General features: G+C 37.6%; 2 protein-coding genes across 2 annotated transcripts; one reads left to right on the forward strand and one right to left on the reverse strand.

The window, feature by feature from the left end:
• Nucleotides 1-341: 341 nt before the first annotated feature.
• LOC127657197 (gap junction epsilon-1 protein-like) lies at nt 342-27,870 on the reverse strand. The gene is made up of 5 exons (XM_052145885.1): nt 27,432-27,870; nt 22,511-22,797; nt 22,129-22,311; nt 1,762-1,944; nt 342-1,143 (listed from the first exon to the last, which is right to left on the reverse strand). Exons 2-5 carry the CDS (start codon nt 22,778-22,780, stop codon nt 748-750), a joined length of 1,032 nt encoding a protein of 343 aa, XP_052001845.1. The 5' UTR covers nt 22,781-22,797; nt 27,432-27,870; the 3' UTR covers nt 342-747.
• txlnbb (taxilin beta b) lies at nt 5,371-14,990 on the forward strand. Its single transcript, XM_052145884.1, has 10 exons — nt 5,371-5,440; nt 8,282-8,516; nt 9,354-9,445; nt 10,719-10,889; nt 10,973-11,167; nt 11,284-11,403; nt 11,653-11,727; nt 12,581-12,673; nt 12,888-12,983; nt 14,358-14,990. Exons 2-10 carry the CDS (start codon nt 8,294-8,296, stop codon nt 14,931-14,933), a joined length of 1,641 nt encoding a protein of 546 aa, XP_052001844.1. The 5' UTR covers nt 5,371-5,440; nt 8,282-8,293; the 3' UTR covers nt 14,934-14,990.
• Nucleotides 27,871-27,877: the final 7 nt, after the last annotated feature.

Consider the following 27,877-nt stretch of genomic DNA (forward strand, 5'->3'; position numbering starts at 1 on the left):
TTAAATAAACTTCTTGACAATGTTCTTACCTCAAAATGAAATATTATTCATAAATCAATTCATAAGACAAAAAAGGGTCAACTTTTTAATTGATTATTTATCTCATAATTATGTCATTTACTCCTTTTAAAATTCCTTTTACAGTGTCAATATTTTTTTGTGATGTGATTTGCAGTGTGATCCAGGTCTGAGACCTCTTGTGCCAACACTTCTATTTTGCATTACTATCTAATTAATATAAATGTAATTATAAATAGTCCATTCTATAACTTTTTCCTCTCTCTCTCTCTTTCTCTCTCTCCATTTCTCTCTCTCTCCCTCTCTTTCTCTCTCTGTCTCTCCCTCTCTCTCTCTCTCTCTCTCTCTCTTTCTCTCTAAAATGTTTTCCACATTTCATTGAAAATAATCTCAGATTTTCAATGCGGTCTCAGACATTTTGACCCCACTGTTTATGTGAGGTCATGAGAGATTGACTAGTTTAAATAGTTTAATGTCAACATAATGTTAATTAAACACACTTCTACAAAAATACATAAAACAAGAAGGGCTAAGTTTCATTACAAGAGCATTACAAGACAGTGATCACAGTCAGCATTGCGGTGATCAGAAAAAGACTAAATGAACAGAAGAATATAGTTCAAAGCTTATTAATGTGCAAAATATTTACAAAGGCCTATTTCTGCCTTTCCCAGAATAATGCGATAAAACCTGAATGGAAATTAGGAAATGATGCATGCTTCATGGTTGTCATTGATTTGCTAGATAGCCCTGCCTTCTGCAGAGTATTTCAAATATCTCAGCCATACACAAAATCATGGTGATAATGGTGAAAATGTACATTGCACTGAGGAAGATGGTCTTTTCGAAGTGCTCGGGGACCATACACTTGGTCAAGTTGAAAGCTTTCTCCAGTGAACTGGCATCACAGAAGTACAACGAATGAACCAGGAATCCAAAGAGGCGACTCTGAAGCCAGAATGCTGCCACCTCCAGGACGATTCGCAAGAGGACAGATATGATGTAGAACACAGTGTATGTTGGTTGTTCAAGAATATCCTCTTGGTCAATGTTTTTATAGGCCGCATAAAGATGGAACACAGCCCCTGGAACGAGCACAGTCACCAGCTGAAGAGCCCAAAACACCTGAAAGAAGACAAATGCAGATGGGTTCTGGAAGATCGGGGCTAGTTGTCACACTTGCGAATATTTTTCGAGGTAAGTTTACTTTTGAAAATCAATTTCTCAATAAAGTCTTGACTATAAAGAAGCTAATGAACATTTCCACTGTCATTGCCCAGGATACAGTTCATTGAACACACCTTGATGTTGTCACACACTATTTTCATTCCAGTTTAAACAGTAAAAACAATTACTAAGCACAAATCTATTCAGGAAACAGTTTACAATTACATACAGTATACAACAACAACAACAACATATAAACACATGTGAAAACTTGCCCCAAGGAATATGTGAGAACATGCCCTGATCTGACATTTATAAAAGCACTCTTGTCCTTTAAACACTCAAAACTCGATCCTTGTCATAATTTATAGGCTACCAGTGTGGTTTTATTGTGTATGCTTATTTAGATATTGGAATTTTAGTTTGGAGCATATAATTCACCAAAAAATATTCTAATTTAAGAGGGTTTTTAACCAACATACAAAACAAGCAAAATATATTAAGCATAATATCATAATATATATATGAAAAATATATAAAGCATAATATCACTAATGTATGATTTTGAAACAGTACCTGGGGCGTCACGGGTCTAAACTGATTGTAACAGAAGATGTTGAGCTCTCGTCTTTCAGGATCACAGCTAAAGTGAAGGGCCTCATTCCCGTAAACTGCAAACCCCAGAACACCCAGGAAGAACATGCGCACAGAGCCAAAAAACAGGGTGTGGAACTGACCAATCACAGTTGGAGGCCGGAGCTAGAAAAGACCAAATCAAACAACACAGCTTTGCTTATAACAAAACAGCAGTAATGTTATGGAAGCCCCAAACCGCAAGGCAAAAAAAAATCACTAGTTGAATTTTTTTTTTAGGTGTCTTGGTACATCTTGTTTCTCTCTTTGTCTCTAAAAATTCTTCCTCCCTTTTTTCTCCAAATTTGGAATGCCCAATTCCCAATGCGCTCCAAGTCCTCGTGGTGGCATAGTGACTCGCCTCAATCCGGGTGGCGGAGGACAAATCTCAGTTGCCTTCACATATGAGACCGTCAATCCGCACATCTTATCAAGTGGCTTGATGAGCGTGTTACCATGGAGACGTAGAGCGTGTGGAGGCTTCACCCTATTCTCAGCGACATCCACGCACCACGTGCCCCAACAAGGGCGAGAACCACATTATAGCACCACGAGGACGTTACCCCATGTGACTCTACCCTCCCTAGCAACCGGGCCAATTGGTTGCTTAGGAAGCCTTACTGGAGTCACTCAGCACACCGTGGATTCGAACTTGCGACTCCAGGTGTGGTAGTCAGCGTCAATACTTGCTGGGCTACCCAGGCCCCATAATGTTGTGTTCTTGATTTTGCCACCAAAAGCAATCAAACAGAATATTAAAATGAAAATGAAAACACCCCTGATATATTACAAACCAAAAGAGACCCAGCAGTTCTGTCTTACTTACACATCCCTCATAGAAGTTCTTTATGTAGTTTAAGGACATGGTAATGTCTCTGTTCTTTAAGTTCTACTACACAGTGATGTCTGGCCCTCATTGCAGACCTGTTGCCTCCTGATGAACATCGGTTCAAACTTTGGTGTGCCTGTTGACCTTTTGCAATGGAGCAAAAGCTCCTGTCAATGCATATATACCTTTCATTTGCTCTACCTTCATCAGTTTAACCAGGGGGTACAAAAACACAAAACAAAAGGATTGGACATGTGGTCTGCACAAAATCCCCATTCAACTACGTCAGCGAAACAACAAGCATTTGACACATTGTGGGAGAACAGCCAACAAAAATATAATGCATTTAATGCATAAAGTGAGATTATTACACACCATATAAGAGATGGAAGAAAAAACTATTGCATAAGTTAATTCTTGAAAATAAACAAATCAGGCTCTAATTAATGTTATAAAACATAGCTTATTAATATACAGTATATATATATATTCTTGCATTTTTCACTAATGGTAGCATAGTTGTGTAAACAATAAACAAGAGCATCAATTTGATTATATTTTATAGCATTCTTTGTGTTATCTTACCAGCCGGAGTCCAAGTGGAGAGTTGTTTGTCCTCCTCATTAAATCAGATTTTGTAATGACTCTCTTGAGTGCTTGTCTCAACTCTCAACAAAGACTGTCAAAAGCTGTAGTCAACATTTATCCATGTGGTTTTTACACAGTGCCCGTGTAATCTGATGCAAACAGAGGGCCATACAGTGACACTATCAAAAGGTCTTTTCACACTGAGATTAATGGAGGCATGGCCAAAATATCTGTGCAGCATCGGTTAAATGGTTTTGTATTGGATAATGAAGAATTTTAAAGTGTATGCATGTACACATACACTTACAAACTGTTTTATTTGACATGTAACCTCATTCTAATTATTATTATTAATTTTTTTGTAATATTAACTCCCCATTAATTGAATTATATATGGCAAATTTGACATAAAATTGACCCTAGTGAAATCTATAAGAGTGTAATTTAACAGACAAACAAATTAGTGAACAAATGACATAAATGTGTGACTTTTGTGAGTGACTATTATTTTTCTATTCTCCCAAAATGGGTGTTTATTGTCTCTGAATTTAAGGTGTGGTTAAGGTTATATTTTATTCATGAGAACAAAGTGAAGTACCTTATTTTGTCTTTCTAAAATGTAATTTAATTTGAATTCTAAAATGCTTCATTGAAGAACTACAATACAAACACAAGCTCTTTTATATAACAATTAAACAGTGTGACAAAAGTGACATATTCTTTTGTAACCTGGTAAAAGAAAAAGTTGAGAAGTTTAAGCTACTGTTTAACCAGGAAAAAATAAGCCCTAAAACTATTATCTGTGTTCAATATCGGTCAAAATAGACCCACATAATAATGTTAAAAAGTATAGGATTTTAAATTAGAAAAAAATAAGCCATGACACTATTATTTGCGTTCAATATTGGTCAAATCAGAACGATACGATAATAAAACAATTTAGGATACTCTTTAAATGGAAAAAATAAACCCTGATAATATTATCTATGGAAGGCTAAACTATCTTTAATTGTTACCAGCGTTACTCGTCATAAATGAATTTTCACTAGTAAGAATTCCAGTTACAGAGCTCTACAATTAAATTGTTACTAGTATGAATTCCATTGAGAGAGCTCTGATATTGAATTGTTGCTGTAGCCACCATGGACCCCATTGGCCACCCCACTCGCAATTGCTGTATTATTAATTTTTTTGGTAATTCTTTGGCCAAATTTTGTTCTTTAGAGGTGAAATAATCTCTGTATCCATTCAACCCCCCAACTCACTGACATATAACGTGAACATTATTACAGATATGTAATTAACTCATATCATTTTAATAATTGTATAGCTATGAAGATTTGTGTATTTTTTATGTTTTTTTTGTCGTACTTTCGTTTAATCATCTAATCTGTCAAAAGAACACAAATGTCTTTTGGCTTTCTGACACCACGTACTGCACATGCACTTACATTTTTGTAAACAATAGGATTGGTCTATATCGGGTGACTGTTTAAATGGAAAAAAATAAGCCCTCATATTAATATCTGCATTCAATATCGGTCAAATCAGACCGATACAATAATAAAAAAGTCTAGGCTACACTTTAAAATGGAAAAATAAGCCCTAAAACTATTATCTGCATTCAATATCGGTCAAATCAGACAGATGCAATAATATAAAACAATTTAGGCCGCACTTTAAAATTGAAAAATTAGGCCTGATACTTGTATCTGCATTTAATATTGGTCAGAACAGACCCACATAATACTGTTATAATAAAAAATGTAGGCCACTGTTTAAATTGGGAAAAAATAAGCAATAAAACGTTTATTTGTATGCAATATCGGTCAAATCAGACCTATAAGATAACACCCCATAAGTCATATCCCAATACTATAAGCGCATGCGCAGTACGTGGTGTCAGAAAGCCGATAGACTGTTGTGTCAGATTTGACAGATTAGACATTTAAACAAAAGTACGACACAAAACCATCATAAATACACAAATATTCACAGCTATACAATTATTACAATGATATGAGTTAATTACGTATCTGTAATATTGTTCACTTTACATGTTTGCTGCAAAGCAGTGAGTTGAAATGATCTCCTCAGTCCAGTCAGCTCTCCAAATTATTTTGAGGTCTGCCCCTCACAGCTGCTCTCTTTGATAGTAGAGGAGTCTTTCTCACTCCTCTACACACTCTCTCAGTGCTCCTGCTGGTAAGTGTTTCCTCAAATCTCCTCCTGAACTTTACTGAATATCTCCACTGCATTTTCAGTTCCTTAATGTGAATTAGCTTGACTGTATGTTGCTGCATCAGAAAGGTATATATATATATATATGTCAATATGTGTCCAGCAGGCGAAAAGCTTGTTCTCATATAGTATGTAATTGTACTTTTAACTCAATCGGCGTTAAGGCCTTGTGTGTCTGTTAAATATCTGAAAATATCAGTGCCCGTAAAGAGAAACAGAAAATGCAGTGATATGAATGAATGTTTCGTGTAGGTCAACTGAAAGGCAAAACAACATTTATTTATTTATTAAACGTTTTTGTGGATGTAATTATTTCTAAAGGCGCTATGTAATTATAAAACATATAATTTGAACAAACATTACTTTCAAGACATGCTGAGGATAAACAGATAAGTTGACCATATTAAGAGAGTCTCTTGAAATAGACTTCAGGCCATGAACAGGTGCCATGCTTGTGACGGAGGAGGAGTTGTCAGTCCAGACCAAGGGTATAGATTTGGCTTGAACACTGGGGGGGGTTGCAGTGTGAAGCTTTTCCATGTTTCCATTGACCATGGTATAAATATTGAGAGGGAGCTGTACTTGCTTGTTTTGATTTGACCTCCCCCCCACTTCCCCCTGGAATCTACGCCCCTGGTCCAGACAGTGAGGCTAAATTTAACCAGATGAACAGGGAAAATAGTCACTTCATTGCTCAAGGGATAAACAACCCCAGACTGAAGACCAAAAGCTCTTGAAGAGAAAATAAAAGCAATCGTTTCAGCACTTTGATCTTACTTGACTAGTAATGTGTGCACTTTTAAACATAGGCCTATGGATGATTATTAGTATAGACTATTGGTTTAAGTTATTTTATTTTTTCTCAATATAACATATCTGCTAGTTGCAAAGCTTAAGCAGTGAACACCTTTTGAGCAAGGGAAAGGATGTTTGCCCTAGTGAGTTTGTCAACTATGTTACGGACAAAGAAACAATATCTCAAGTCAAGTCAAATGGTTTTTACTGTCGTTAAACCATATACAGTTAGTGCAGTACACAGTGAAACGAGACAACGTTCCTCCAGGACCATGGTGCTACATAAAAACAACATAGGACAAACACAGAACCACATGAGACTACACAGACTAAATATCATACCTATATAAAGTGCATGTGCAGACGTGTGCAAAAAGTACGGGACAGTACAATAAAATACAAAAAATGAACAGGACAATAGGCACAGTGAGAGACAGTGAGAGACAGTGCAGCGCCGACCAGTACACAGTAGTGTAAAAAGATGAGTTTCTAAAAAAAAAAAATCTAGTTAATTTAGTAAAATCAATGAAAATGTCCCTTAATCCCTAATCATCATGATTCACACACATGCACGAGGGTACACACACCCTCATACAGGCCTAAATTATGGTTCGAAAATATATAATTATCATTAATGGACATTAAATGTATGCTAAATTATTTTGGATTTGGGGTTGTGTATATATATATATATATATATACACACACACACACATACTAATATACATATATACAGGGTTGGGAGTGTTACTTTTTAAATGTATTCCACTACAGATTACAGAATACATGCTGTAAAATGTAATTTGTAATGTATTCTGTTAGATTACTCAAGATCAGTAATGTAATCTAAATACTTTGGATTACTTCTTCAGCACTGGAAGATTTTGTCAATTGTTTTGACCTGAAAAACTCTGTCAGTACAGTAAGACAAAATACACATGTTAAAAATACATTCTCTGAAAAACCCAAATATCTTATGTAGTGTTGTTTTAAACAAGATAAATCAAATTAATCTTGTTTTAAGGATTTTTAGATATTTTTACAAGAAAACAATACAAAAATTATTATCAAGAATACGATTTTTTCTTTGACAATAAAATGCAAAGTAATCTCTTCAGTATTCAAAATACTTTTAGATTGTAACTGTATTCTAATGAATACAATGAATAGAGTTACTTATATTTTGTATTTTAAATACGTAATCCTGTTAAATGTATTCCGTTACTCCCCAACCCTGCAAATATATATATATATATATATATATATATATATATACATACACATATACATATATATATACATGCATACAACCCCAATTCCCAAAAAGTAAAAAAAAAAAATTGTATTAAAAGCAAAAATTAGTTCTACTTAAAACTAAACACAAGAAACTAAAAACATGCAAACAGAAGAAATCATTACAGCCATGAATAGATAAGAACTGACAAAGAACACAGGGGAACACAGGGATTAAATATTTAAGGACTACTAAGCAAACAAGGAACATCTGGGACACATGAACACAAGAACCAATGAACAAAGACAAGGAAAGAACTACAAAACCCATCATCAAACGAAAGACACAAAGTGAACAATAAACATACATAGTGACCTCTGGTGGTAATCCGGGTAATACTTACACTATCATTTGAAAGTATTAAGAGGTGAAATTTATATATATAAAAGCCATGATCAGATCTTTATCCCTGGACATGTGATACATATGTACCAAATAATAAAATAGAGGAGGACTGGCTCCCCCAGCTGTGTCTTGTTCCTCTCAAGGCTTTTCCTCTCTTCTGACTAACTTTTGGGTTATTTTCTTTGCCACAAAGGCAAAGGCATAGATAATAAGGCATGATCTCTATAAAGCTGTTAAGTGACGACATTAAGGCATGACCCACTGTAAAGCTGTTTTGACACGATGTGTGTTGTGAAAAACGCTATACAAATATATTTGACTTGACATGACTCCTATCCTGCTTGACTAACTCTGATCGGTCTTAACAATAGAATTTCATCAGAATGGAGATCTGTTCCCAACCTACTAATGGTGACCCCAAGGCTGATGTCACCCAAGACTTCACTGATGATCTGGATCAGCAGCTGGAGGACATTATCAACACCTATCAGGTGACTGAACAGCCCGGTGAACCTGAGGATGTGGAGGAAGAGGTCGTCACAGACGGGAAAGAAGCAGGCAAAGCCAAAGACCAGAAGCTGGAGAAGAAGATGTTAAAAAGTCTTGGTGAGTCACACGAAAGTTTTTCAAAGCAAACAAAACTGAATTTGTTTTTTAAAGACATTTGATAAAAAATCACTATCAGTCAGAGTCATGGTATAGGGGTTGGTACACAAAGTATTGAGCTATGGGTCTCATGTGGGAGACCTAGGATTGGATCTAGCCAATATCATGTCGTGTTTCGATTCCCATTATTTTCTACCAATGAATAAGTGTCAAAAAAGCTCAAAATCAAAACGTTGTGTGTAGTCAACTGGATAAAGATCACGGTTGGTAACTGAAAGGTTGTAGGCATTGACAGACCAATTTGAGGCCATTCAGATTACAGGCATCATATTATGCATTAGAGGTCGACCGATAGTGTATTTTGCTGATATCGATAACTAAGGTGGTTTGTTGTGCAACCAAAATCGAAATAATATGCAGACAAATTAAAATTTGGTGCACAACACGTGACTTTCAACTATAAACAAGCCATTAGATTACATCACCAGATTAAGAGTTTATATGTATACATTTCACCAGATGAGGTTTATTGATGAGAAATCAACCAAAACAAAAAGACAACCAGCAACTATTAGTGCCAAGTTTTTTCTCATTTTTGCAGATTACCATCGGCACTTATTAATCGGTATTCTGTCTACCTCTATTATGCATATCAGCCATATGGTACCTCACGCTATAGATTTTGGTTTATAGATGAACTCTCATCATTGTGTCCTGAATTCCAGTTTGCTGAATTTATATCACTGAAAAATATGACTTTACTCTTAAAAAAAGTTTCATTTTTCTCTTCATACTATCAAACTGTGTGACCGATGTATATTGTCTTAATAATAACAGGGAAGGAAGCCATGCAGCTCATGCAAAGCCTGAATAAACTCGGAACCCCTGAGCAGAAACTGGAGGCTCTCATTAAAAAACATGCTGAACTGGTATGTACAACATAACTGCAATATGCCACAAAGGTTATGAGAGATGTTTTGCCTTTAAATCAATACAAATTCAAATATCTAAATAAAAAAGCAAGTAAAACTGATGAAAGGTCCAGCATAGTTGATCGCCGGCCTACAGTATATGTTGTTTTTTAAATGCTGGTCCCTATCATGGTATTCTGTTATGCTGCTAAACGGGATAATTCTTTCTATCATCATTTACTCACCCTCGTGTTGTTCCAAACCTGACAATTGGAAACAGTAGGTTGACTTTTCTTCAGGTAAAATCGGTTTGTACTTAGCGAAATTCGAAACACTGCCCCCAGTGGCAAAAGTGGTAACTGTTGTCGGCATATGGGCTCGTGTGAGCTCCATTTTCCGAGTGTAATTTCCACAGAGGGGTGCCAAAAGCAAGTTGCAATTGAGTTGATTTTGGTTGTACAGGATGTAATACAGTGAAGAGAATATTTAATGAACTGTATTCCCCCCCAACGCAAACCCCAAACCTAACCATCAGTGGAGTTCAAATGTAATGTTAGAGGGAAAAATGGATTACTTCTTGGATTCAATACGCTGTTTCACACACACTGTCTCGCCACAAGGAAGGTAAACACGTTTGAGCTGATGCAAAAATGTCTGATGGGTGCCACACACACACACACACACACACACACACACACAGTGCATCGTTTTTCCATGTACACTCTTTGAGGTATATTTTAAGATCTACTTATCATATTATGTTGTGTTTGAGCTCATTTGAATCGGGACAGTCTGCTGTAAATTTCAATATGTCATTGTCTGTGTTATATGTATGTATCAGGATGTAATATGGAAAAAAGTGACAAATAGACACTCCTGTTTTTTATATTTATGTATGTCTGTGGGAATTTTCATACACTTGACCTCTGAGTGAAACAAATTTACTAATTGAGACCTTTCTAACAATATATAACCCATGGCTATCTCATCTTTTCTATGGCTTTACCAACATAAATTATGAGAACAAAACAGTTAATTAGCAAATTAAAAAGCATTGTTGAAGAATTGGTAGGATCATTGGTATTCATTGTAAAGTCAAGATTCTAAGCTTTATAATTACACCTATTGTTTAGATTAATTTATTACATTATTATTATTATTATTATTATTATTATTATAAATTGTGTCCACAGGGAATGCCCTCCATTAGCCAGGTATAACCTCGGTTCAATTAATCCTTCTATGAAACATTTATACACAAAAGAGTTCATAAATGTATTATGTACTGCAGTTGGAGGAGCATCGCTCTGATCAGAAACAGTTGAAGGTTCTGCAGAAGAAACTTCTCCAGGTGTTGAAAGAGAAAGACCAGCTGCAGAGTGAACACAGCAGAGCCGTACTGGCCCGCAGTAAACTAGAAGGCCTGTGCAGGGAGCTGCAAAGACACAACAAGACATTAAAGGTGCGAAACCCTTTGCCCAATTTGTCTATTTTTGCAGATTGTTTCTCAAACTACAAATCTTTGATGCCTTGATATGCGTGCAGGAGGAAACTCTACAGAGGTGCCGTGAAGATGAACTGAAGAGGAAGGAAATCACCACGCATTTCCAGAGCACCCTCACAGACATCCAGGCCCAAATCGAGGAGCACAGCAGCCGTAACAACAAACTGTGCCAAGAGAACAGTGACCTGGCTGATAAACTCAAGGATCTCATTTCTAAATATGACCAACGAGAAGCGGTACGAGAAAGTCACAGGAAGTAGCCACAGTTTGACCTAACATTTTGTGATCATCACAAGTGTACATTTAGTATCGTCATCATTGTTGAGATTTAGCGTTATTGTCCTTTATGCAGAATCTTGAAAAAGTGTTCAAACACAGAGACCTGCAGCAGAAATTACTGGAGACAAAACTCACACAGGCCAACTTGATGCTGAAAGACTCAGAAGAGCGACACAAACGGGAGAAGGAGCATGTGAGTTGCATATTCTCAGCTAATGAAATGGTGAAACGTGTTAAAACATCAAAAGCATTACAAAATGGAAAGTTGCTGGTTTGAGCCTTGCAAGATGTAAGCATTGATCTCTACCATTGTGCACAAAGAGTACTGCTGTTGCTTTACATAAAATCATCTGTTATGTGCCTATTTACTTATTTATGATCAGTTTTAAATATTCATTCTTATATACAGTATATTGACAGAGCCGTATGTTTTATCATCCAGTTATTGAAGCAGACTGCAGAAGCCAAAATACATGTGAAACTTCTCAAAGAACAGGAGAATGACATGAAGACCCAGGTAAACTGCATCCTATACTGTAAAAATTAAGACACTTGAAGCACCATTTGGGGTTCCTCAGCTGCCACTCTGGCGCAACCCTCTGGAAATCCTCTAAGTATCCTTTAAAAGCCATCAAATATACTTTTTATGTCCTTAAGGAACTTTCTTCCATGAAACACAAGATTGAGGGAAGAGAGGATCGTGTTTGTGGCTGTCCAAGCACACATAATAGCATCATTAAAGTCACCCATATCACTCATGCCTTAGATTTCAGTTCTTCTGAAGACATATGATATTGTTTTGTTAGGAACAGAAATTTTAGCGGGAATTCACCTCTTCACTCATTTGAAACTGCCACGTATGCAAGTATGACCTTCTTTACGTGAGTGCACCTGACATCAATGCTTTGGGCTGTCAAGAGCTGCGCATATTGAATGTGCTGAGGTGCCATGCGAAGGTTTAAACAAGGCAGGAGAACAGGCACAGGAAAAGAAAGTGTGAACATCGGTTCTTCTGCGTATTTTCACTGTATTTGTTGAATGTGAGAAAGTTAACGAGATTTGAGGGATGGGTCGGTCTTCCGCGCCCCCTTTGCAACATCTACACGCCCCCCCTTCGGGGCATACCCCACACTTTGAGAACCACTGGGGTAACTTAAGGAACCATTGACAGTCCATAGAGCTCTTTCAGGAGCTAAGAATATGTTTCTCAATGTACCTGAAAGGCTCTCCAGAGGGTTCTGCCAGTGTTGCAACTGAGGAACCCCAACTGGTGCCTCATGTATATTTACATTTTTACAGTGTATAGTGGACATATATAGTTTTCCATAAATCACAATTGTTCAGAAATTAACAAACTTTTTGTCCATTAGCTTGCTGTATATTCTGAGAAGTTTGATGAATTCCAAGGAACGGTATCTAAGAGTAACGGTGTGTATGCTAGCTTCAAGCAGGACATGGACAAGGTGTGCACATCCCCATCACAATACTAATCATTTTACAGTAGCAATGGTTAAATCATAGAGGTGATTCATAGGTTGAATCATTTTCCCTTCAAACCTTTTATTACTTTCCTCTGAAATAATCAAAAACCAACAGACAAATATAATAAAACCTTTAACCCTCTGTTTTACCATAAAGTACAATATATACATCGTGATACGTTGCTTTGACTTACAGATGGCCAAAAGGATGAAAAAGCTTGAGAAAGAGGCGATGGCTTGGAAATCCCGTTTTGATGGCTGCAATAAAGCTCTTGTTGATATGGTTACAGATGTAAGTATCATGTATTCATTTGGTATTCAACAATATTCATGTCTTCAGCAATAATAATAATTCCTTACATTTATATAGCACTTTTCTAGGCACTCAACGCGCTTTACATAGCATAGGGATGATGCGACGGCAGCCATAGTGCGCCAGAACACCCACACACACACACCAGCTATTGGTGGGGAGGAGAGAGTAGAGTGATGTAGCCAATTCAGGGATGGAGATTAATACAAGGCCATGATAGATTTGGGCCAATGGGGGAATTTGGCCAGGACATCAGGGTTACACCCCTACTTTTTACGAGAAGTGTCCTGGGATTTTTAATGACCACAGAGAGTCACGACCTCGGTTTAACATCTCATCCGAAGGACAGTGCCTTTTTACAGTATAGTGTCCCTATCACTATACTGGGGCATTAGGACCCACACAGACCGTAGGGTGAGCACCCCCAGCTGGCCTCACTAATACCACTTCCATGGCAACCATGGTTTTCCCCAGGAGGTTTCCCATCCAGGTACTGGCCAGGTTCAACCCTGCTTAGCTTTAGTGGGCAACCAGGCAAGAGCTGCAGGATGATATGGCTGCTGGTGCAGTAAACAACTGAATCTGGATTTTGGTCTTGCATACGCATAAATTGTGTTGTGTCTAAAAGTCTTAATAGTCAATATAGAACCATATAATCAATACAAAGTCTATGAGGCCGTTTTCATACTTTGTTCAATTTGGCATCAATATACTTATACAGTATACAATATATAGTGAATTTAAAGAAAGAATGAATGTGACGTCATTGTAAACAACATTTGCCCAAAAAGGTGCTTTTGAGTTCAACTGGTGGTTCAAAACAGCTTGCCAGTGCAAACTTTCAGGAAAACGTTCTACCGGCTGTTAAACACATTTTAACTGCCATTGATCCATGCCATCAGTGGGTTTGACCAACATCCCTTTCAAGGCAAGTAGTCCACTCGAAAGCCATCTTTGGAACTCTCACTTGCCTAAATTACTTGTAAGCTGGGACTTCCTTTTCTACATCTGCCATATTGGTCATTCCAATTTCTCCCATTCATTCATACAAGTGCTCTGTTTTGGGCTAAACAGTCTCTGGTTTGACCAGGTGCTCCACCTACTTTGACGGCAACATCTTTTTTGGTTCATTTCTTCATTCATTCGAGATCATTCAACATGAACACAGTGGAGTGCAGAGTTGCCAAGCTGGTGCAAACATAAGTACATCTGTATGATCATTCGCAAAGACTCATTTTAATGTTGCATTAGCTAATGTTTACCTGTAGCAATCCATCCAAGTGTTAAAAACAGCCCTATAGTATGAAAGTGTCATAAATCTCAATGTTTGCTACATTGTGTTCTCTTATGCAGAAAGCACTGAAGGAGAAGGAGTTTGAACTCTTCACCCTGAAGACCCAGAAACTGGAGAATCTCTGTAGAGCTCTTCAGGATGAGAGGAAAACCCTGCAACAGAAGCTCCAAAGTTCCCAACAGCCTGGAGTCGATGCCACAGTTGCAACCGAGCAGGTCCCTACTGAGAACAAGGGTGTTACAGAAGCCACAGAGGAAATTACAGTAATTAAAGATGAAGTGGCAGCCAAAACAGAAATGGTCACCCAAGATGCCCCCAAAGAACCAACCAGTGAGTCCTCTGTAGAGGCAACGCCTTTGACCAAAGAGCTCGCCAATCTGAAGGCTGAGAAAGCTCGGCTACAAGAGCTAGCGGCAAGTTTTACTATCCAACGCCACTTGCCGCTAGAGGACTGTGAGGACTCAAACAGCTGTGAATTTTCTGATGGCACAGACACCCCTCAAGATGGGCAACAGGCTACAGGGGGCGACGCTGAACTTGAGCAGAACTTTACAGAGGAGATGGGCCCCATCACAGACACACTGTCTGAAGAGCAGCAAGAGCTTAGAGACAAAGATATGCAGTCAGTTGATTAAAAAGGCTCATCTGAATGTCCTTTTGTCACACATTCACAAATAAAGTTTATACTGCAACCTCTAGTCTTGTGCATTTGTGTGAGTTTAAACTTCTTTGTCATTGATAAAGTCAGGAACTACTTCAACAAATGTACCAGTGATATGGTGATAGCTACTGTACACTTTCCAAAAACAGTTTCACTTAAGGGTTCAACTTTTTAGTGGGCAGCCCTTATCCATATTGGCCTTACACACAGGGGTGAAACAGAGGTGAGAAAATGTCCCCCTTACTGTGAGATCAAATAGACCTAATCTAGATAAGTGTAATCTAATGACTTGAGGGCTTGTGAGCTCCAGGATGCCTAATCTAGATATATAGTGTCACCAAAGGGGGCTTGAGGCCACATGGTCCTGAGAACTAGAGACAGGTCAAAATTTACGCACAGTTTGATTCTTAAAAGAATGAACTTAGAAATAGGCATCATTTATCTGTGCTCATCCCGAATGCTGAATTGTATATCTCTGTATTCTTTAATCATGTGATGTCATGTCATAGAGAGTGGACCGCCTGATCTTATAGTGACACTTAGATTTGCAATCTATACATATACATATTCTCACACACTCACTGAGCACTTTATTAGGAACACCTATACACCAACTTATTCATGCGATTATCTAATCAGGCAATCGTGAGGCAGCATTGCAATGCATAAAATCATGCAGAAACAGGTCAGGAGCTTCAGTTAATGTTTGTATCAACCATCAGAATGGGGAAAAAAAATGTGATCTCAGTGATTTCAACCGTGGTATGATTGTTGGTGCCAGGCGGGCTGGTTTCAGTATTTCTGTAACTGCTGATGCCAAAAATAAACCACTTTCTCTAGAAATTCATCAGTCAATAATTGTTTTGAGGAATGAAGGCTATACAATCCTTGAAATTGCAAAAAACTGAAGATTTCATACAAAGGTGTAACTACAGTCTTCAAAGACAAAGGACAACTGTCTCTAACAAGGACAGAAAGAGATGTGGAAGACCAGATGTACAACTAAACAAGAGGAGAAGTACATCAGAGTCTCTAGTTTGAGAAATAGACGCCTCACATGTCCTCCGCTGACAGCTTCATTGAATTCTACCCGCTAAACACCAGTTTCATGTACAACAGTAAAGAGAAGACTCAGGAGGACTTATGGGAAGAATTGCAAAGAAAAAGACACTTTTGAAACAGAAAAACAAAAAGAAAGGGTTTGAGTGGGCAAAGAAACACAGACATTGGACAACAGATAATTGGAAAAGAGTGTTATGGATCTAAACCCCATTGAGCTTTTGTGGGATCAGCTAGACTGTAAGGTGTGTGAGAAGTGCCCGACAAGACAGACACATCTATGGCAAGTGCTACAGGAAGTGTGGGGTGAAAGGTCAAGTGCTATAGGAAGTGTGGGGTGAAAGGTCACTGGAGTATCTGCACAAACTGACAACTAGAATGCCAAAGATCTGCAAAGCTGTCATTGCAGCACAACACTTTGAAGTAGTTTAAGAAGTTCTGAACATTTTTGACAAATTGTAATAGTAATTTTTCACGTTATTAATGTCCTGACTATACATTGTGATCAGTCGAATGCCACTTGATGAATAAAAGTACCAATTTCTTTCAATAAGAGCAAAATCTGAACATTATTCCAAACTTATATATATATATATATAAATTATGTATAATTTTTTTATACAAATTATAATTATGTTTTTCTAGAATGCATGTTTATTACAATCTCTAAATTTTACTCTCTACAATCTGCTAATTTCCACATTATTCTATTTAGTAGCGGTTCTAGCTTGTTTGGCGCCCTGGGCGCCCCCAAAGTTGTTGACCGGGGGGGTCATTTACGCCCATGCCTAAATCTGCCACTGATTCTATTAACATTTTTTATAGGCTTTTTATCAAGAGGAAAGTGGCATCTGAGAGTCTGTGTATGAAAAGGCATAGCTATTAGTGAAAGCAAAATTAGAAACCCACTGTGACCCAACTTCAACTGTGAGGCCTATCTCCAAAAAAAAAAACGCCCAATAACAACATGCCAGCCAACCTGATAGCAGCAAAACCGAACGCATATAATGACTGATGTGAAGTTTTTCCCATTTCTGTCAATTTTATAAAAGGACTTACATTAATTCGTCTGTTAAGCTCAGCTATTATTTGAGTACTGTTATATTTATAGTAATTTTAGGGTTCTAGGTTATGTTGACTACATTGTCATGGCAAAGAGATTGTAAAATTGGCTATAACTTTACACAGAAAAGGTTATTAAGTGATTTTATCACTCTAAAATCATGTTACCAATAATCTCCACTCCACTTTCACATTCTTCTTCTTTTGTTTTTGGCAATTTGAATTATTTGTGCATATCGCCACCTACTGGGGAGAGAGGAGAATTTATGGTAAACTTAAGGACTTAAATATTTATCCCTTTCTCACCCACACCTATCATATCTCTTCTGAAGACATGGATTTAACCCCTGGAGTCTTATGGATTACTTTTATGCTGCCTTTGTGCTTTTTGGGCCTTGAATTTGCATTGTATGGACTTACAGAGCTGAAATATTAATTTACATTTACGCATTTGGCTTTTATCCAAAGCGACTTACAGTGCACTTATTACAGGGACAATCCCCCCGGAGCAACCTGGAGTTAAGTGCCTTGCTCAAGGACACAATGTTGGTGGCTGTGGAGATCGAACCAGCGACCTTCTGATTAACAGTTCTGTGCTTTAGCCCACTAAACCACCAACACTCAATTCTTCTCAAAATCTTAATTTGTGTTCAGCAGAAGAAAGTCATACACATCTTGGATGGCATGATGGTGAGTAAATAAAGAGAGAATCTCCATTTTTGGGTGAACCGTCCCTTTAATATGAGTGCTTCCTTCGTGTATCTCAGTTTTCATTGGTCTGTGAAGGCTCCTGGCTTGCAGACCTGAACCAGGTATCCTTAGCAGGAGGCTTCTGTCTAGGTGCCATAGTCACGGGATACCTAGCTGACAGGTTTGATTAAACGCTTTAGGACCATATGTACTGATATGTTATTTAGTCTGGTATATTCTGAGTATAAATTATTTTCATATCAGATCACTGAGGAATTCTGCTTGAAAAAAGTACAAAGAGGTACAAAAGCTATTCATAAATAATTTCCACTGAATATGGATTAGATCTGTGGAACACACGACAGGCCAAAAGTTTTGACCAAAATCTGGGTTACAGTGAGGCACTTAAAATGGAAGCCAATCCGTAAACATTCAAATAATCACTGTTTCAAAAGTATAACCACAAGACGTAAACAATATGTGTATTAACATGATTTTAGTGTGAGAAAATGACTTAATAATTTTTGGTTTAACTTTTATAGATCAAATAATAAATTTGCTTTAATAGAAGAATTAAAGTAAGCGCTTTTATAAAGTTATAAGCTTCACATTTCTGCCTTTATACCCCCCAAAAATTGTCCCCATTCACTTCCATTGTAACCTTTTTATTTTTTTAAGATTAAATTAAATAATTTTTTGTGGTAATAAACACGATCGGTTATCACGAAAAGAGAGCCGAGCCGGAAGGCAAAGCTCTCGATCTACCGGTCAATTTTTTTTCCTACCCTCACCTATGGTCACGAAGGCTGGGTCATGACCGAAAGAACTAGGTCGCGAGTACAAGCGAAATGGGCTTCCTCAGAAGGGTGGCGGGCTTCTCCCTTAGAGATAGGGTGAGGAGCTCAGTCATCCGTGAGGAGCTCGGAGTAGAGCCGCTGCTCCTTTGCATCGAAAGGAGCCAGTTGAGGTGGTTTGGGCATCTGGTAAGGATGCCCCCTGGGCGCCTCCCTAGGGAGTTGTTTCAGGCACGTCCAGCTGGGAGGAGGCCTCGTGGAAGTCCCAGGATTAGGTGGAGAGATTACATCTCCACACTGGCCTGGGAACGCCTCGGGGTCCCCCAGTCAGAGCTGGTTAATGTGGCTCGGGATAGGGATGTTTGGGACCCCCTGCTGGAGCTGCTGCCCCCGTGAGCAGACTTCGGATAAGCGGTTGAAGATGGATGGATGGATGGCAATCAACATTATGCCACAAATGCTGTCAAATGAGCAAAACTTATATTAAACCTGGAATATTCATTTAACAGTATCTAAAAACACACTTTCCCTTATACAGATTATTTATAGCCTTGTACGTAATAAGCAAGATTTTGAAATCAATTCAGTCCTTAACAGGAAGCCAGTGCTAATGTTTAAGAACAGGAGAGACGTGTTCAATAGAGGGGGTTCTAGAAATGATCTGGACCAGCTGAAGTTTATGGAGAATTTTGGAAGGAAGACCAGAGAGGAGAGCATTGCAGTAATCAGTACGTGATGTAACGTATTGCATGAATAAGAATGGCAGTGCTGTTCAATGTGAGAGAGGGACGAAGACGATTAATGTTACGTAAATAAAAGCATGCAGAGCGAGTTATGTTATTAATATGGGTTTCAAAGGATAAGGTGCTATCAAGGACGACTCCCTGACTCTTAACCTGTGAAGAAGAAGCAGTGGACTGATCGATAGTCACAGAAAAACAGTTTTTAATGTCAGATAAAATATTCATTTCAACCTAAAATCTTTATGTTGAAAATGTCAAACATCCATTTATCATCTACCCAAGTACTGGAGAAAACAACAATCATCATCCAACTTCCCAGACATCCCAGAATAATGCAAACAACAGAACCCTAAGTGCTAACCCTGATCAGAATGGGTACAATAGTGTTGACAAGACTGACACATTTCCCACTGGAGATCCATGGAATCGGGAAGCTCAAGAGAAGTGGGAAAACCATCAAATGACAGACCTGCTCGAACAGGAAGTGCAGCTGTTACAGGCCAAAGTACAGCGCATCCTAGAGGAGTGTGAGCGCCTGTGGAGGCTTTCTCTAGAACTACAGTTCCAGAAGGGACGAGTTTCAGATGGATGAGTATGAGGAAGATGAGGAAAGAACAGGAGTGGCTTAAGCCAGGAATTAATTTAGAGTTGAGTTGCCTCCAATATATTGATACAGGTGTGACTGATACAACATCACAATAAGCAGTTGTAAGTATATGTTGTATGTGTAAGCTTTTATAATTAATTTGTTTGTCTGTCTAGCCAAACAACAGAGAGAGAGAGAGAGAGAGAGAGAGAGAGAGAGAGAGAGAGAGAGAGAGAGAGGACAGCTGTGTAAGAATAAATCACTTGCTGTCCAGCAAATGGAAGGTAAGTTTTATGAAGAACACAGTTTTGAAATTTCAAAAAATTTTGGATTTCAAAATTTTGGATTTCATTTCAAAATCAATCATCGAGTAAACTGTGGCTCAGATCTTACACATTGCTGTAACACCGATGATGACTCATGGGACATACTCAGAAACATACAGGATATGACAACAAGGTCACATCTGAGAATTTATCACCTGGGTGAGTCTCTACAATTTAAAGGAGTACTTCAATAGTCATCATTTACTCACCCTCAGCCCCGGGCTTTTATATTTAGTTGAGCTATTCCTATAATACCCTACTTTAGCAGATAATAGCTGTAATGTTTGAATGAAAATCGTGTACTTTAAAAAAAAATTGTAGTGAATTGGATCACAAAAGCTTCAAGACTCAGAGCTCCAGAGGATTTGACTTTTAAGGAGCATCAGGAGCTGTTTTCCTTGGCAAAGATCACTTCAAAGTCAAAGCATCTTGATGTATGACTCCAAAACTTCATGACTCCAAAACCACTAAGATTATTTTGACTAAGATTAAGACTGTAAATATTTAAGGCAATCTTGTGTCTTGAAAACACATGTTAAGAGAGAAGCATATAGTTTATTGTTTGTGTCCAAACCCTCCCAACCTGCAAGGAAATTGCTACATTTAGACACAGGGTGAATTCAAGAAAAGGAATATTCTGGGTTCCATACAATTAAGATGAATTGACAGCATTTGTGGCATAATGCTGATTACCACAAACATTAGTAAAAAAAAAAAAAAAAAGCAACAACAGTTGAGGTTACTAAGAGGCATTTACAATGGAAGTGAATGGGCCCAATTTTTGGAGGGTTTAACCTCCTGAGACCTGAGCGTAACTGCTGAATGCATTTTCCATTTCCATTTTTGATCTGTAACTAGTAGCACTAGATTTTAATACACATGCATAAACAAAATAAAAAATAAAGAGCAAATAGTTTTCCTAACAATTGATGGTAACATGTGGACAGTGAGACTAGGTTGTGAATTTGTAAACAATTTCTAGCTATAGAAAGTGCTATTTTTTTTTAACCAATTTGTTTATAATGTTTCCAGGAGTATTAAAAATGTTTTTGAGACGTTACAGACCTTACATCAGAAATTAGCATAATTAATTCTGATTCAAAGTAATGTCCAGCATCCTCCAATCACAGCCAACCATGTTAAAATAAAATGACACATTATAAATTCTGAATCTATGTACTGATCATCAGTCTGTCAAACATGTTGAGTGATCCAAACATCATCACATTAGGAGTGAATGCACTTTGCTACATAGAGAGCTATAGGATGCTCCCTTGCTCCCTATTTAGTGAATAAATTAACCTCCAGTGTGCTGTCTGTCTGCACTGGTCTCAGAACAGCTCGAAATGCACCTTATTGTCATCCTAACTCCATATAAAGCCTCTGAAAACAAAATGTTTCTGCTTTTGAATGAACCCATTGATTCTCAATGTGAAAATGCACAGTGACTATAGAATTACTCAGGACAAAATGCGCTAAAGTACACATTAGTGTACATTGTGTTTAGTACATTCGCTCAGATATTAAAAATGGCATATTGAATGAAACTAGAGACTCTTATGTTTTGACTCAAACAGGTTTCAATGTAAAAACTTAATGAGGTTTCGTACCAGATGTCATTTTGTTGGCGTTTCCCACAAAGACAAACTAAAATGTTTAAAAGTGTCTCAATGCACCTGAATATTCACTAAGTAAATATTTAGCGCACATTGTCATTCATATGTATTGCCTGTCGCAATGTCTTAATACTTTTTAAAACTTTTATTTAGGTAACAGCCACCTGCAAGGCCTGTACAAAGTGCACAAAGTCATGGGATCTTTGAAAATAAATACATAAATTAGAAACAAGTTATTATTCATTGCTTTATAATTCATTATGTATCGTAAAAATAATGTTCTTATTTTAAACCTTGTTTTGTTGATAAAACTGCACCACAATTTGTTCCTGCTCTCTGGTTTCAATGGACCCTCCCCTAATGCTTCTGATCTCATTAATGGCGTCAATTCCACTGATTTTCCGGCTTTTCACCAGGTAGCAGGCGAGCATCGTTCCTGTCCTTCCAAACCCGTGCATACAGTGCACCGCAACACCCTGCCAAAGTCAAATATAGACAAACACAGTCTCTCATAAATGGGAAAAATAAATACCCGTCAATACAGGCAGATATGAGCTATACACAGGAATTGATACTACGTGAAGGTGTGTAAATGTTTAATAAATTATTACTTTGTTTCATTTTCAGGTGAACTATTTCTTTTATATGAGATTTGAGAGATGGTTTTGTCTTTACCTCTCCTCTTGCATTGGCCTCCTCCACTATAGACAAGAACCGCTTGATCTGATCAAATGTTGGAGCGCAGAAGTCATGTATCTTGATGTGGTGAAGGGTCAAGTCTGGACAGGTGTCATGGTAAGGAGGTTTGCGGTCACTCAAGGTCACCAGATGCTTAATGCCATTGTTAAGCAGGTACTGATAATGGGCGGTCATTCTGGGCATTGCCAGCCCTGCCACCTTACCAGGATCCACCCAGGAAAAGTTTGGTGGTTGAGCTGATGCCATGAGTTTCAATCACTTCTCTGTAACAAAAACCTTGACTGTTTGATATTTTGGTGAATTAAATAATTTTACATTTATGCATTTGGCAGATGCTTTTATCCAAAACATTAAGGGTATACATTTTATCAGTTTTTGTGTTCCCTAGAAATCGAACCCATGATCTTGGTGTAATAATGTAACCGTGACCTTAAATTATACTGCATTTTATAATACATCTTACAGAATCCCGCCACTGAGCAAATATATTCATTTAGAAACAAATAGATAAATTATATGTTTTATTAAAAAATAATATATTTATATATTTTTTTTAAAATATCAATTATTACAATGTCTGTTTTGTGTTGTAATAATTGAAATTTTCATTAAAATAAACTACAGGATTTTTAAATAAAAAAATTATTGATCTATTTGTTTTTAAACTAATATAATTTATTTTGCTTAATTTCTGAAAATAATGATAAATTCAGTTCAGAAAGTGAGTAAAATTGTTAAACCGCTCTCACTGATTCTGTGAGTCGTTTAGTGAAGATTTCATCAGACGTGCGTCATATAAACTATTTAATAAAAGAACCGGTTCAAAAGAGTCATTTGTTTGTGAATCGGACTACATTGGTTTTTGCGTGCAGCCTGCGAGGACAACTAAAACAAGACGTGTTTTCTTATTATTTTGCCATACAAGCTCTTTTTATCTTATTGCATTACATTTAGACTGCAAGATCACAATTTGGGTAAAACGTATTTACTAGAGCCCGACCGATATAGGATTTGTGAGACTGATACCGATTTTAGAGGGAAAAATTCACCGATATTACCGATATGGTGGCTGATATAGTTACAGAACTTTTCTATGTGGATTGTGCACCGATATGACTATGCAAAGGTACTCAGAAGGCTGCTTTCTTAAACAAATATTTGTATCAAAAAATATTTGACATTAATATTATACTGTACATTATCAACAAATTCTAGAAATGAACAGAACGAAAATAAATAATAAATAATAATTTTAATAAAAATCGGTACTGTTTAGTCAAATGCTGACCATTAAAATAAAGTATACATTTAAATACAATAAATAGCTAAATAAACATCAGTACTGTTTAGTATCAGTCAGTTGCTGACCATTAAACTAAAGAATAAATTAAAATACAATAGCTAAATAAAAATCAGTACTCTATGTTTAGTATCAGTCAATTGCTGACCATTAAAATAAAAAATTTAATAAATAGTTCAATAAACATAAGTATGGTTTAGTATCAGTCAAATGCTGACTATTTTAATACTGCCAGACAATTATGGGCAGGATGTAAAACAAGATGCATTTACACCAGTCAAGAGATAAACAGCAGCAGCGGTGTTACACCGCACTCTGTTATACAAGTTCAGGGGAAACTTTCAACAGTGGAAAACAAGACTTTAAATATTATATTTTATAAATGCAATGACTGGAATTGTTCGGTTGAAGGGGGAACCAACTGTGAATTCTGCACAAAACAGTTTGGTGAATACATGTTTGCACATTCACTTCCACTCAGCCGACAAGCAATAAAAGTGGCTACGTGGTTAGCTAGTTAGCTATTAGCTCGTTGTCACGTAGAGTAAAAGATGGACCAGCATTGCGTCTCACCAACTAGGTAACAACGTAGCGTTAAATTAACACTCAACAGATACAATCCACCACAGCACCATTGTCTGTTGAGCTGCAAAAAGATGCTCTGATGCTTAACTTTCAAGCTGCTACATTACTTACTGCACTGACAAACTACAGCTGGCTAACACAGCAAACAGATGTGATAAACATGAGTGACATGGTTGTCAGGGACAGGGTTAACGTTATTGTTATTTATATTGAAAAGGGACAATTATGGGGTTATTGTTTATTAACTCTACAGTATGTATTTCACAAACTAGTTATAAACTTACCAAGAAGACACCGCTTAACGCCACACCGCTTAACTCCACCCTGTCTGCAGAGCCACCGTCTGTTCAGCTCTGCAAACAGTGGAGTCGGAGCGCGCTCTACTGGACAAACTATGTTATGACACCAACTCTAAAACATTGTTTTCATTTAACATGTTACATGTTCTGAAAAAAGTTTTCATATCTCCGCATATCTGTAAACATAAACGCTGATACCAATATATGGTGAAAGGCTAATATCGGTCGGGCACTAGTATTAACAAAATAATTTATGTTGCTGTGGATTCAGTAGTGGTGCAGGAAACAGCATCTTACAGTGCAACCTTAAACGTATAATTACAGCTGAAGTCAGACATTTACACACACAATTCATTACATGTCTTAGGTCAATTATGATCACTACTTTATTTAAGAATGTGAAATTTCAGAATAATAGTTGAGAGAAATATTTATTTCAGCTTTTATTTCTTTCATCACATTATCAGTGGGTCAGAAGTTTTCATACACTTTGTTAGTATTTGGTTGCATTGCCTTTAAATTGTTTAACTTGGGTCAAAAGTTTTGGGTAGCCTTCCACAAGTGTCTCACAATAAGTTGCTGGAATTTTGGCCCATTCCTCCAGACAGAACTGGTGTAAATGAGTCAGGTTTGTAGGCCTTCTTGCTCGCACACACTTTTTCAATTCTGCCCACAAATTCGGGGACAAAAATCAGATTGAGGTCAGGTCTTTGTGATGGCCACTCCAATACCTTGACTTTGTTGTCCTTAAGCCATTTTGCCACAACTTTCCAGGTATGCTTGGGGTCATTGTCCATTTGGAAGACCCATTTGCAACTGAGCTTTAACTTCATGTTGTGAAGTTAAACTGCTGAAGTCTTGAGATGTTGCTTCAATATATCCACATAATTTTCTTTCCTCATGATGACATCTATTTTATGGATTGCACCAGTCCCTCCTGCAGCAAAGCACCCCCACAACATGATGCTTCACGGTTGGGATGGTGTTCTTCAGCTTGCAAGCCTCACCTTTTTCCTCCAAGCATAACGATGGTCATTATGGCTAAACGATGGCTTCATTAGACCAGAGGACATTTCCCCAAAAAGTAAGATCTTTGTCCCCATGTGCACTTGTCTGGCTTTTTTATGGCGGTTTGGAGCAGTGGCTTCTTCCATACTGAGCTGCCTTTCAGATTATATCGATATAGGACTCGTTTTACTGTGGATATAGATACTTGTCTCCCTCTTTCCTCTTCACAAGGTCCTTTGCTGTTGTTCTGGGATTGATTTGCACTTTTTACACCAAACTACATTAATCTCTAGGAAACAGAATGTGTCTGTTCTTTGCTTGACATCATGGGAAAATCAAAGAAATCAGCCAAGACCTCAGAAAAAGAATTGTCGACCTCCAAAAGTCTGGTTCATCCTTTGGGGCAATTTCCAAATGCCTGAAGGTACCACGTTCATCTGTACAAACAATAGTACGCAAGTATAAACACCATGGGACCACGCAGCCATCATACCGCTCAGGAAGGAGGTGCATTCTGTCTTCTAGAGATGAACGTATTTTGGTGCGAAAAGTGCAAATCAATCCCAGAACAACCCAAAGGACCTTGTGAGGATGCTGGAGGAAACAGGTAGACAAGTATCTATATCCACAGTAAAACAATTCCTATATTGACATAACCTGAAAGACTGCTCAGCGAGGAAGAAGCCGCTGCTCCAAAACCACCATAAAAAAGCCAGACTACAGTTTGCAAGTGCACATGGGGACAAAGATCTTACTTTTTGGAGAAATGTCCTCTGGTCTGATGAAACAAAATGGCCATAATGACCATCGTTATGTTTGGAGGAAAAATGGTGAGGCTTGCAAGCCCAAGAACACCATCCCAACCGTGAAGCATGGGGGTGGCAGCATCATGTTGTGAGGGTGCTTTGCTGCAGGAGGGACTGGTGCACTTCACAAAATAAATGGCATTATGAAGTAGGAAAATTATGTATTGAAGCAACATCTCAAGACATCAGCCAGGAAGTTAAAGTGCGTTCACAAATGGGTCTTCCAAATGGAAAAAGACCCCAAGCGTACCTCCAAAGTTGTGGCAAAATGGCTTAAGGACAACAAAGTAATGGTATTGGAGTGGCCATCACAAAGCCCTGACCTCAATCCGATTTCTGGGTAGAACTGAAACAGCGTGTGCGAGCATTAAGACCTACAAACCTGACACAGTTACCCCAGTTCTGTCTGGAGGAATGGGCCAAAATTCCAACAAATTATTGTGAGAAGCTTGTGGAAGGCTAAACAAAACGTTTGACCCAAGTTAAACAATTTAAAAGGCAATGCTACCAAATACTAGCAATGTAAACGTCTGACCCACTGACAATAAAAGCTGCAATAAATAATTCTCTCTACTATTATTCTGACATTTCACATTCTAAAAATAAAGTAGTCATCCAAACTGACCAAAGACAGACTTAAGATTAAATGTCAGGACTTGTGAAAAACATATTTGGGTTTAAATGTATTTGGCTTAGGTGTATGTAAACTTCTGACTTTAACTGTACAATGTATTGTGCCATGTTATATGGCAATATATTACAAGAATATTGCATTTTATAATTGAGTCTTATTATAAAGTTCAAACGTGTCCTTAAGTTTAGTGTACACCTATAAATAATATTGCATTGTGTAAGATATTTAGCTCAGGAACAAAACACAATTTAGAACAGGAACATACCAGATCATCAAGAATGGTCTGTGGTAGATTAATCAATGGATTTGATTGCAGATATGTATCTTGTTCAGTGTTTACTCGGCGTGGTCTCCAAAACACTCAATGTTTGCAGCAGAATTACTATTCCCGTCCCAAACACTTTCTTCCTCTAAATACACGTGAAATTGATCTATATAATTTTGTATATCTGTTGGCTCTGTGTGAAAATAAAATATCTATTTAAATACGCCTTTCTGTCCTAAAGACGGTGTTATTACGGAACTCGAGGCACGAAAGTCTCTTCCTCCAGGGGGCGCAGTGAGGCTCATTCATACGAATCCTCTGTTGAGTAACTTTCATTTCTGCATATTTTTGTTTGTCCCTTCTTGTTACAAATAAATGTAATCATTTTAATCTCATAAACTTAAAGACTATCATCTGACATATTAATGAATAACGAACATAGCAAT

The sequence above is a fragment of the Xyrauchen texanus genome, chromosome 16 (genome assembly GCF_025860055.1).
Source record: "Xyrauchen texanus isolate HMW12.3.18 chromosome 16, RBS_HiC_50CHRs, whole genome shotgun sequence".
Classification (NCBI taxonomy): Eukaryota; Metazoa; Chordata; class Actinopteri; order Cypriniformes; family Catostomidae; genus Xyrauchen; species Xyrauchen texanus.